Source organism: Leptonychotes weddellii, chromosome X, assembly GCF_054177405.1.
Source record: "Leptonychotes weddellii isolate Sample4059 chromosome X, ASM5417740v2, whole genome shotgun sequence".
NCBI lineage: Eukaryota > Metazoa > Chordata > Mammalia > Carnivora > Phocidae > Leptonychotes > Leptonychotes weddellii.
In genome coordinates this window covers 70,510,507-70,522,530 of record NC_138385.1, presented here as the reverse complement: position 1 = coordinate 70,522,530, position 12,024 = coordinate 70,510,507, and the positions used below count along the sequence as shown (strand labels likewise).

The window sequence follows — 12,024 nt, the reverse complement described above, 5'->3', positions numbered from 1 at the left end:
CCGTTGCCCCGTGGCTTCGGCTCATCTCCAGCAGGAAGGCGAGGCTTCCGCCCGGCGCAGGGGGTGAGCTGGAGCACGGTGCCCCCAAACCCTAGGCAGCATGTGGGGGAGGGGGCTCAATTTGGGGGATCCCCTAATGGGCGCATTTGGAGCTCTGGGCCCGGGGTGGCGTTTCGGGGTGGCTGTTTTTGAGGAGTCCCTTAGGAAGTGGCATTTGGGGACACCGGGATGGGATTTTGAGTCTGTTTTAGGGAGTATCACTGGGAGGCAGGGTTTAGGGGGATGTTTGAGGAGACCCTTAAGGTCCGTGTATGAGTTCTCTGTCCATGAGGCAGGATTTGGGGGTACTCCCCAAAGGGAGAGGCGAAGTTTGAGGTTCCTGAAGTCAAGGCGGCATTTTGGGACAGCTTGTTTCACGAAAGGTCCTGTGACAGTGGGAACGTTCGGGACCGACGTGGCATTGTGGATGTATCTATGGCCTTTGTGACCTCTGGTTCTATGATGAGGTCCCCCCGCGCTTGGGTACTCGGGGCGAGGCGACTGGACAGGTCGGAGCCCACACGTTTTTAGGGCGAGGGACCCCCCAGGCCAGGCTGTGGAAGGGACGCTGGAACCCAGTGTGCTAGGCTCTTCCCGAGGGGACAGCGTGCTACCGGGCCTTCGTTGGCCGCGGCTTTTTCATTATTCATGAGGAGGTGGGGCCGTTGAGGAAGCCCATTTTTGCCTCTTTCGCACCTGGTCCGCTGGAAGTATCGGCTTGTGAATTATTCACGAGGGAGCGGATCAGCGTGCTGGAGGGGTATGCTGAAGGGGAGTCCTGCAGTCCGCCGGGCAAACTAGAACTCATTGATTAATCGGAAAGGTGAGTAGCGCCCCGAGTTTTCTGTGGCTTTTCTAGGGGCGTAATTGTGCATAATTCATGAGGGGCGTAGCTTTTACGGTTTCATCTGCATGACCCGCTGTTAGCTTTCCCTTACAGGTTCCAGGATTTAAGCCTTAAATCTAGCGAAGGGAGGAGGCCTCCTACATTGTTCATTCCTTATGGGCCAGTAACTCCAGATTATCAACACAGGCTCTAGATTCAAATCCCATCGATCCTTGCCAGCTGTGTGATCTTTGGCAAATCTTTCCGTGAGCCTGAAAATGGGTATGGGCATAATGATAATCAGATGAGTTTACACTAATTTCACCCTCTATTAGCCCATTTAATCCCCACAACAATCCTAGGAGGTAGGTTGTTATTATCCCATTTTATAGATGAGGAAACTGGGACACCGGGAGGCTAAGTAATTTGCCTAAAGTTAGTTACTCACAGTCAGTGAGTGGCTGAGCCAGGATTCAAACCCAGTCAATCTAGTTCCGGAGTCTGTAGTCTTAATCAAACGCCATAATGTCTCCCCTCCTCCCCCCGCCCCCCGCCCGCCACCACCACCACTTTAATGGCCTGTATTACTGCTAGTTTTAGTCATATAGCACTTGTGCGTGGTACTGTTCTAAGCCCTTTCTGCCCATTTACTCATTTAAACCCCATCACAAGGTAGGTTACTATTGCTCTCATTTTATGGGTGGGGAAACAGTGGCCCAGAGAAGTGAAGTGTCTGGCCCCAGTTCACACAGCTAGTCATCGGTGGGTGGAAATGATTTTTGTGAGGGTTCAAGAACTCTCTAAGGAGGTCACCTTTGAGCTAAGACCTGAAGGCCAGGAAGGAACCGATTTCCTGCTCTGCATTCCTGAGATCAGTGGCACAATGCATGGAAAGGACACATCACCATAATATGCGATCTGTTAACATGATCTGTTGTTATTTGAGAGAAATGTATTGGGTGCTTATTGTGCGCCTGAGGCTTTGGTATACAGTTGTATCTCTGGTGACCTGGTCCTCTATCCTGCCTATTCAGTGGACATCGGTGGCCTTAGCATTCTGTTTTCCATTGTCCTTCTAGGCGGTTGGTTGTCTCAACGCATTTTGTTTGTGTGTTTGTTTTTCTTTTTAGTCCTGAATAAGATTTCATTGCCTGGTCAAGACATTGTTTTTTAAATAATGCCCCAAGTTGGGAGTTTCTGTAGTGGCTGAGTATACCCTCACCCATAACTAATTTTATATTAATATAAATATATATTTACATAGTTCTTTTATGTTAATATATAATACTTAAATTTAACATCGCCCTGTGTTAGCACTGCTAGCTCACACCTTGATCCGTATTCTCTGATTTTCATAATAGCACATTTTGCCTTTATGAGGTAAATGGGTTCTATTACTATCCCCATTTTACAGTTGTGGAAACTGAAGCACCTGCCAAAGGCATATTAGTCTGGATTCGGTTGGACCAAGGCAGCCCTGATGTTAGTCAGGGGTGGGGAGAAGGCAGCTACACTTCCCCCTGGGTTTCCCCTGTGGCTCTCTGCAGCATCGTCTTTCATTATTCATGAACAGGAAGGCGTGGCTGTGTTGCCTCGGCTGGAGTACTATAATCCCTACTAGCTGGGCAGGGCTGTCTTGAGTGTTTCTGTCCATCCAGCCTCATACATAATTCATAAGTAACTAGGTGGGACCTTTCTTGACCTCTCTGAGTTTCCAGGTTGAGCTGCTGCAGCATCATCATGCATTATTTATGAGCCGGGGGAGTGTGTTTTCCCTGTGGTAGCCCTTTTTCCCTGCTTACAGGGTATTAGATGCAGCAATAGGCGGACCTGTACCTTTTGTTCCAGCCCACCGGGCCTCGTGCATTATTCATGATAAGATGTGGCCTTGGTCTCCTTGGCTTCCGGGCTGCTATAAGATCATTAATTATTCATGAGCAACGGGGCGTGGCTGCCATGTTTTAACATTGGCTTTTTGGTTGCAGGGAGTTAGTCCACCAACCTCATGCATAATTCATGCATAATTCATGATCAGGAAATGTGGCCTTGAGGTCCTTTCTTAGTTTCCTTGGCAGCCTGGCTGCAACAATGTATTCATTATTCACGTTCCATGGGTCGTGGCTTCTATGGTTTTTTGGGCTTTTTGTTTTTTTTAAACTTGTTTTCCTAGTTGCTGCCATCTTCGGCACAAGGTGGCGCTCTTCCTCTTCGAATGAGTTACAGCAGGCAGGGACCATTATACATGATTCATGAATGGGCGCGGCCTGCCTGCATCCGGGTTCCTGGGGGGTGGGGCTCAAGGTTTTGTTCCGGCCTCGGGCTCTGCGGCCGCCATCTTGTGTCGGCGGCGGAGGTGAAGGAGGTGGCTGGGACGAGCACTACCGCTACGGCCGGGGGAGGAGAAGGCGGCCCAGGCGGCGACGATTCTAGGCGGCCCAGGCGGCAGGGAGGAGGAGGAGGAGAAGGAGGAGGGTGGCGGCCGGGCTTGGCTTCGGCTCCTAGAGGAGTTGGCGGCGGCGCGACCCGGGGAACCGGCATTGGTAACAAACGGCCTTTCTCAGCGCCTTGGCCGGGGCAGGGGTTTCGGGAAGCATTGGATGAACCTGGGTCGGCGCTGGGCCAGGCTGATGTCGTGATGGGCGGTGGTGACTCGGATGCTTGGGATCCGTGGGGAGGAGGGAGGGGGACAGATCTTGGGGCGGGGTCGACATTTCCCATCCTGGACCAGCCCTCGGGCTCCGAAGTCTGACCTTGGGGTCAGATCCCCCCCCCCTCCCAGGATCTGGTTTTAGAGACTCAGGCCCAGTATCCCTAGTCAGGGACCGGGAGCTTGTCCTGAACCTTGTATTGCAAGTCAGAACGCCCCTCAGTCGCCAACAGAGACTTATGGAATTGACATTCCTGGTCGATCGAAGCCCCCCACCAGTGTATGCCATTAAAGCTCTACCCCCAGAGTCTACTTTCAGACCCTCCTAGTCTTTCAGTATTTGCTCTCACAGCTTCCAAGAGGGGCTAGACCCCGGGGAAGGCCTTCATTTCTGTAAGTCTTCTTTAGCAGCTTCCTTCAGATCGCTCTGCCTCCTCCCCAACTCACACAGGCATTATCTGCCCGTAGAGCCTCCAAGGAAACTAGACCCTGTGAAAGACTATTTGGGCCTGGCCTCCATGTCAGAGACCGGTTCTCCACATCTCCAACCCCAACCTGGCCCTAGCATCTTCCATCAGAAAGCCCCCTGGGCCCAGCATTTCTAATCAGAGGGTCTCCTCAACATTTACCTTTAGAGACTCCTTTCCTTTCTAGCATCTGCTTTTAGAGACTTTCTGTACTTTAAGGGAATGCTCTTTTTCATGGTCTCAGTATTCTCTTTGGAGACTGCCTCTTGTGGGCCTCAGCAGCTCCCTGATCATACACTCCTAACTCCCAGGATGTTCCCTCAGAGCCTCCCGAAAGACCAAATACCAGGGCGGAACTGTTTGGATACATAATTCTCCATCACGGATCCCCCGGCCAGCCCCTGCCCTTGCAGACCCTGTTGCCTTCCAGCCCCCTCCATCAGACTCACCTCAAACCCCACCCTTCACTCAACCTCTGCCTTCAAAAGCCAACCAGGGTTGCAGCTTCTCTCACAGATCCCTTAACCTCACATCAGGCCTCAGAATCTGTCCTCAGTCTTTCAAGGTCCCCAGCATCAGTTAGAGGCCTTCAGGTTCGTAGGACCCCAACATCATTGTCAGATGTCACTTCCCCCAACAGGCCTAGTTGTGTTTAGTCAGAGTAGAAAACCTCCTCCTCAGCATCTACTCTGAGAGCCTCCATGGGATTCCACATAATTGGTCAGAGAAACCCAATCCTACTTGGAGACCTAGTATCTGCTTACTGAACTTTTTAGGGCCAGAACTGTCTGGGCTCAGCCTCCTCTTTCCACTCTGTTAGAGCAGCTGCCGTACCTAGCATGTACCAATCAGAGATCAACACGAGGCCCTTGTACTCCATTAGAAATCCCTCCCCAACCCCACCCTAGGACTTAGCATTCACCTTCATAGATAGTCTCCTGGGACTCTTGACATCGATGTCAGAGACACCTCTGTCCCTACAAGTCCCTGTTATTTTTGGTCAAAGGTTTTTCTGTGCCAACAGCATCCATCTGCAGAGACCCCTAGGGCCCCAACATCCTCCTGATGGAGAACACACCTCCCCCCAGACCCCAGCATCTTCCTGCAGCCTCCTTGGGCCCCAGACTCCCCCACCCATTCCCTGTGTAGCTTCCATGGGGCCCAGCTACTGCCCTCCTACCTCCTTGCAGCCTCAGGGGGCCTCTAGTGCAATTTCCTGGCCTTTCCCTAAAAGATCCTTTCCAAAGGATCAATCTGGCCTGGCCCTCCCCTGCCCGCCTTCCATGACTTCTAACCCCCTTTTCCATCTCCTTCTGAGCCTCCATGGGCTCAAACAACTACCTCCTGACTCCTCTTTTATGTTCCCAGGGACTTCTCAGTTAATCCCTCCCAGGAGGCTTGACAGGCCCCAGCATCCTGTGCCCTAGCTTCTCCATCCTGATAACCTGACCCTGTGCCTGCCCCCTCTCAAACCTGCTCCAGGACTCCTACCTCAAACCTTCTTTGGTTTGGGTGGTAGAGAATGCTCAGGCTTCAGAATCACCAGTTTGGAGACCTCAGGCAAATTCTGAAACTCTCTAAGCCCCAGTTCAGCTTTGCTGAACAACAGATAGTATATGTGTTCTAATTGGGGCCTGAGCATATGTTGAGGGAGAAAGGGTATCAATTTTGTACTGGGGGTAGGGGGAATTTTTAGCTCCTCTCGGGGGTTTCTGCCCCAGAATCCTCCTGCTTGCCTTGAGACTGGGCTGTTGCAAATCTCTGCAGTTGAAATCTTTTCTGGAACAGTTACCCAGAACCTGCGTAGACCCTTGCTGGCAGCAACAGGAATGCAGAGATAAAAAGTGCAGATATTAAAGATCTCTCTGGCCCTGGGTCATCTCTGATTTAGGAAGCAAGCGAGATGCTGTGTCCCAGACGAGCAAAGCAGTGACAAGGCAAAGAGATAACTAAGTAATGGAGGCCACTGCAGGTGTCCAGGGAGGAGCTTACTGATGTCTTCAAGTCGCTGAGTTCTGACCACAGAAGTTGACTTTTTTTAACCTTCTCAGCAGCTCCTTGAGGATAGTTCTGTTTGTCCCTGCCTTTGGAGAAAATGGGGCTCAGTAAATGAGATCCCTTCCCCAGGTCAGAGACTCAGTAAATGGAAAAATTATGATTTGCTTTTGTCTCCATACTAATTCACCAACTTTTTCTTGTCTAGGTTAGTGCTCTGCATTCCCAGTAATTAGGTTGGTTGGCTCCAGGGCCTTAGCCAGCCTCCTGCCTTCTGGGTCCTCCTCCCTCACACCTCATCCCTTAGCCCCATGGGCTGGGTCCCGAGCTTGATCCTGACTCTGTTCTCCCAGGAGGCATTTGGCAAACAGGCCCACACCAGCTGCGTGACTGTGCGCAAGTGACTGAGTTCTCCAAGCCTTTTGTTTTCTTACTTGTGATGTGGGCATGAGGTTATCTCGTTCATGGGCATTGTTGGGATTAGACAAAGCCCTTTACCCTGTGATTGACGGGCAGTGAGCTCTTGGTAGATGATGGGGAGGGAGCTCCTGTCTTCTTGCCTAGTGTCAGAGTGTGACAGGTGCCAAGATGGAACCTTAGGTACACTGGGGGTGCTCAGTGTGATGGGGGGGGTCAGAAAAGGCCCAGTGTAGGAGGACAGTGGCTTAGGAGAGCATTGGTGGTGAGGGGAAATGGTCGAGGGTCCTGTTGTCTCCGGCATGTGGATCCAGTCACACACAGATTTCACTCCCACAGCAGGCTCAATCTATTGTTCTGTCTCTGGGACCCAGTATGTGATGCTTGGCAGGTTAACTTGACCTCGTGAGCTCAGGTTTTCTCATTTGTCTGGCAAGGGTGCTCAACCCCGCCTTGCAGGGTCAGGACCATGGAGGGGAGGGAATGTGATAACACCGGGCGGCAGCCTAGGCTTCAGGGTCGGCAGATCCTGGTCCGGGCCCTGCTTGGCCACTGTGTTTGTGGGAACCTCGGTCAAGTCACCACATGTCCCCCAGTGAATTTTTTTTCCTCCAGTGTGAGTTGGGGGATGTTATTGATAGATAGTAGTCCAGATCTCACGGAGACGCCCTGAGGACAAAGTGAGGCAAGGGTCATAAAGTGCTTACTTAGTATGACATTTGGCACAGGGAGGATTCCTGATAAATATTCATCCACCATTATTGTTAACCTGTTTAAGGGGCTCCACGTGCAGACAGGGCTTGGGAAGTGTGTGTGTTGTCTCTCCCCGTGACCTCTTTCATTGGCCTGGGCCTTTCCCCTCCCAGAGCTGGGGGGAGGGGTGCGGTGGGCTTTAGAAAACTCTCTTCCCTGGGCCCCTCCGGGGACTGGGTCTCTGGCAAGGTGTCTCCCACTATCATGCCACCCTGATGGAAGTCTAAGCTGTGTTTCCCTCCTGCGCCCCTGTGGCCGGGGCTAAGGGGGAGGAGAATGGCTGCTTGTTGTTGCCTGTCCGCTCTGTCAGGCTCTGTGGTTTGGGCTCTCTTTCATCACTTCGGCAACTCCATGGGGTAGGTAAGTGGCCCTGTCAGCCCTGTTGCACAGGTGAGGGAACCGAGTCCACAGGGCTTAAATGAGGTCTGTCAAGGAGTGGCAAGGTCTGACCTGAGCCTACAGCCTCCTCTGACTTTCCCACAAGGACATTCTTCATGTCACTCCTCTCACCCCGCAGGACTGGAGTCTCTCCCTCATGCTGGGCTGGGGAGAAAGGCGAATGGCCTAGTGGTCAGCAGCATGGATTGCAAGCCAGACCACCTGGGTTCAGATCTTAGCTCTGACAGCTGTGTGACCCTGGGCAAGTCACCTCACCTCTCTGTACCTGCCTCCTCTTCCGTAAAATGGAGATACCAGCCCTTAAGTCTTCCCTTCCCCCGACAGTCACCACTAACCAGCTGCAGCACTCACATGCCCCAGGCTCACCTCTGACCCTCCTTTTCCCTTCCAGATGTCCAGCTCGCCGCTGTCCAAGAAACGTCGCGTGTCCGGGCCTGATCCAAAGCCGGGTTCTAACTGTTCCCCTGCCCACTCCGTGTTGTCCGAAGTGCCCTCGGTGCCAACCAACGTAAGCGTCTTCTTCCTGCACCCTGGCAGGCAGGGTGGTGGGAGTGGTGGGTGGGAGAGCCTTCCGTATCACTGTGCATCTGTCCACGCCCTCCTCTGTAGCTCCCCAAACCTGTTCTTCTCTTCTATTCCTAGGGAATGGCGAAGAACGGCAGTGAAGCAGACATAGATGAGGGCCTTTACTCCCGGCAGCTGTAAGTGGGGCCTAGGTTGGGCCAAGCAGCGGGAGGGGCATTGGGAGGACAGGGTCTGGAGGGCCAGACTTTGACCCGGAACACCCCCCAACCTGGCAGGTACGTGTTGGGCCATGAGGCCATGAAGCGGCTCCAGACCTCTAGCGTCCTGGTGTCAGGCCTGCGGGGCCTGGGTGTGGAGATTGCCAAGAACATCATCCTTGGTGGGGTCAAGGCTGTCACCCTGCATGACCAGGGCACTGCCCAGTGGGCTGACCTCTCCTCCCAGGTACTTCTTGGCAGCCCTTCTCCCTGGCAGAGGTGCCAGTCCCCCGGGCTCTGCCACCACTCCCTTCCTCCCTGGCTCCCCTTTGCAGTTCTACCTGCGGGAGGAGGACATCGGTAAGAACCGGGCTGAGGTCTCCCAGCCCCGCCTCGCCGAGCTCAACAGCTACGTGCCTGTCACTGCCTACACCGGGCCTCTGGTTGATGACTTCCTTAGTGGCTTTCAGGTACCTTGCTGGGGGGAGGGGGCGTACCGCCCAGCCTCCTGCCCACTCTTCTCCCAGTCCATCTTTGCTTTGTTCATTAGTTCTCTGGTAAATGGGCTAGCTTCTGTGCCAGGTTTCGTGTTGGGGATGCAGGTGGGATTTAGACCCTGGACCTCCCTTTTCGGGGGGGTGGGGCTGTGAATGGGCAGACCCACGGAGCGTGGTGGTTATGAGCACAGGCTGGAGCCAGACTGCCCTAGCGTGGGTCTCCAGTTCTACTAGGATGCCCTCAGGCAGGCCACTCGATCTCCTCTGGTTTATTTTGTTCTTGTTTGTGGATTTGGGACCCGTAGTAGTACCCACTTCATTGAGTTTTTGTGAGGGCTAAGTGGGATACCACTTTGGGATACCAGCTGGCACGTGCTAAGGGCCGTCTGCTTGTTTGTTAAATAAAAACTGAGCCAGAAAGAGGAGCTGTGGGGGCTGAGATTCTGCCCTGGGGTGTCCCAGTGGGCCAGGGCGCCGCCGCCGAGCCTGAGGTAGTTGGAGGAGCTGGCCCTGGCGGGGAAGGGTGGGCATTCCGGCAGAGAGTCAAGTCCCAAGGCACCCGGTTTAGCAGGCACTGTCTCGAGAATTGGGAGCGAGCGGGTGTGGTAGGAGTGAGCTCAGACTTGGGCTGCGGAGGGAGGTTTACTTCTGTGTCTCACGGGGCAAGGCAGGGTTGTAGGCGGGCGGCAGTGGGTGTTGGTGCGTAAATGAGTTCCCTGTTCACGCTCTCTCCTCCTGGCCTCCTCCTGGCTGCCTCATTGCCTTGCCGGCTACCTTGCCTGCCCTGATGTAGGGATTCGCATTTCCCTTTTCTCTGGGTCTCACCCTGGCTGAATTTGATAAATAGTAGATACTTTGTAAAAGTATCTACTGAACCATGGTAGATACTTTGAAAGCTTTAGGACTCTTCTGAGCCCCACCCACCCCCCGGCCCCAGGCACCAGCCTTCCTCCATTATTCTCTCCCCTTTGCCTTGGTGCCGGGCCCTTGCCCTGAGCCTCCACCTCTCCACAGGTGGTGGTCCTCACCAACACCCCCCTGGAGGACCAGCTGCGAGTCGGTGAGTTCTGTCACAACCGTGGCATCAAGCTGGTGGTGGCAGACACGCGGGGCCTGTTTGGGTGAGTGCCCCCACCCTGGTTCCCCGACCCCTGCCAGGCCCGGGCCAAGACCCCTGAGCTGTCACCGCCCTGCCCCTCAGCCACTCGGGTTTTGGATGCTATGTGTCCACTTCTCCCCACGTGACATGAGCGCTGTGTGATTCCCAGCAGTGATAGGCTGAATTTGCTCAGCAAGTATTCACTGCATCTCGAGGGACACGTGGGTCCCCGTGAGCATGGGACTCTGGGGCATCAGCCCTGTTGCCTCCCTTTACAGGCAGCTCTTCTGTGACTTTGGAGAGGAAATGATCCTCACAGATTCCAACGGGGAGCAGCCACTCAGTGCTATGGTTTCTATGGTCACCAAGGTGAGGAGATCAGCTTCAGGGGTCCTGGCAGGCGGATGGGCAGCAGCAAGCCTTCTGTCTGCTCCTGGTACCCTGAACCCGCCTCTGAGGTTCATTTCTCCTTTAATAATCAGGACAACCCCGGCGTGGTCACCTGCCTGGATGAGGCCCGACATGGGTTTGAGAATGGCGACTTTGTCTCCTTTTCAGAAGTACAGGGCATGGTTGAACTCAATGGAAGTCAGCCCATGGAGATCAAAGTCTTGGGTGAGCTAGGGCTGTGGAGGAATCAGGGATGATAAGAGGTATGACCCTGGGCTCTGAGCGAGGAGAGACAGACACACGCTGGGTGTCCGAGATGAATCAGAGACAGACCCCCCTATGGTCCAGCCAGAGTTGGTGGGCCTGGGGTAGAGGTGCTGTCTCGTGTTCGAGCTGTTCATAGGAGAATAGGTCCCTGGTATCTGCACTGACGGGGAAAAGGTCTCTGGCATTTGAACAGAGCAGGTCAGAGGATCCACTCATGTCTGAGCTGATGTGGACAGGGAGCAGAGAATGTCTAATAGTGTAGACTTGGATCCAAGAGCACAGGATCTCGTGGGTTCTGAGCCTGGGTCTTGGGCAGAGGGGAGATGGTTTCTGATATCCAAGTAGAACCCGGGGTGGGGTCTTGCCTGCCGATGACCAAGCTCCCTGAAAATCCATGGATTTTCCCCTTATCTTGTGGGTGTTATGGGCTTTAGGGAGGGCAGATAGCCTGACCCTTTCCCTGTCTACCTAGGTCCTTACACCTTTAGCATCTGTGACACCTCCAGTTTCTCTGATTACATCCGTGGAGGCATTGTCAGTCAGGTCAAAGTACCTAAGAAGATCAGCTTTGTGAGTGTGGTGGGTAGTGGGAGGTGGGGGGTGGTTCTGGGCATTTCTAGGCTCTGATGCCCTGCCCCCCACAGAAATCCTTGCTGGCCTCACTGGCAGAGCCTGACTTCGTGATGACGGACTTTGCCAAGTATTCCCGGCCCGCCCAGCTGCACATTGGCTTCCAGGCCCTACACCAGTTCTGTGCTCAGCATGGCCGGCCCCCTCGGCCCCGCAATGAGGTGGGTGAGTGGGTGGGCCAACCAGGGCAGGTGACCTTGGCACTGAAGGCCCACTGTGCCTCTACCCGTCCACTCTCCCTCCCCTCTTCCCCTCCCCATCCCTCTTCCCGCAGTGGCCTGACAGGTGCCTTCTTGGTTTCTTCTGCCCCACCAGGAAGATGCGACAGAGCTGGTGACCTTAGCCCGGGCCGTGAATGCGCGAGCCCTGCGAGCAGTGCAGCAGGACAACCTGGACGAGGACCTCATCCGAAAGCTGGCCTATGTGGCTGCTGGGGATCTGGCACCCGTAAACGCTTTCATTGGGGGCCTGGCTGCCCAGGAGGTCATGAAGGTCAGCGTGGGTGGAGAAGGGCAGGGTCGGGGTGGGCCAGGCACCTCCCTGACTCTATCACTTACTGTCTCATCTGTCCCGATTAACCACTGACTGCTTCCTCTCTCCTCCCCAATCCCCAGGCCTGCTCTGGGAAGTTTATGCCCATAATGCAGTGGCTATACTTTGATGCCCTGGAGTGTCTCCCGGAGGACAAAGAGGCCCTCACAGAGGACAAGTGCCACCCGGTATGCAAGTGGGGCCCACGGGGAAGACATCATTGGGGGCATTTCTGGCGAGACCCCCTCTGACCCTCCTCCCTTTGCACTCTTCAGCGCCAGAACCGTTATGATGGGCAGGTGGCCGTGTTTGGCTCCGACCTGCAAGAGAAGTTGGGCAAGCAGA

General features: G+C 54.3%; 1 protein-coding gene across 2 annotated transcripts in view; it reads left to right on the top strand.

The window, feature by feature from the left end:
- The window catches only part of UBA1 (ubiquitin like modifier activating enzyme 1), a 22,502-nt gene continuing 10,478 nt past the window's right edge, over nucleotides 1-12,024 (top strand). The window contains exons 1-13 of one of the 2 annotated variants that reach the window (XM_081809381.1): nucleotides 1-63; nucleotides 7,935-8,051; nucleotides 8,186-8,244; nucleotides 8,344-8,512; nucleotides 8,601-8,735; nucleotides 9,777-9,883; nucleotides 10,140-10,230; nucleotides 10,344-10,476; nucleotides 10,991-11,088; nucleotides 11,163-11,309; nucleotides 11,464-11,640; nucleotides 11,763-11,867; nucleotides 11,955-12,024. The exon at nucleotides 11,955-12,024 is cut by the window's right edge and continues 9 nt beyond it. In XM_081809381.1, coding sequence (XP_081665507.1) covers nucleotides 7,935-8,051; nucleotides 8,186-8,244; nucleotides 8,344-8,512; nucleotides 8,601-8,735; nucleotides 9,777-9,883; nucleotides 10,140-10,230; nucleotides 10,344-10,476; nucleotides 10,991-11,088; nucleotides 11,163-11,309; nucleotides 11,464-11,640; nucleotides 11,763-11,867; nucleotides 11,955-12,024 — 1,408 coding nt within the window. In that variant the 5' untranslated portion in view covers nucleotides 1-63. Of the gene's footprint in view, nucleotides 64-6,073; nucleotides 6,107-7,934; nucleotides 8,052-8,185; nucleotides 8,245-8,343; nucleotides 8,513-8,600; nucleotides 8,736-9,776; nucleotides 9,884-10,139; nucleotides 10,231-10,343; nucleotides 10,477-10,990; nucleotides 11,089-11,162; nucleotides 11,310-11,463; nucleotides 11,641-11,762; nucleotides 11,868-11,954 lie in introns of those variants that run through there. The other variant, XM_081809382.1, reaches the window with a different exon arrangement.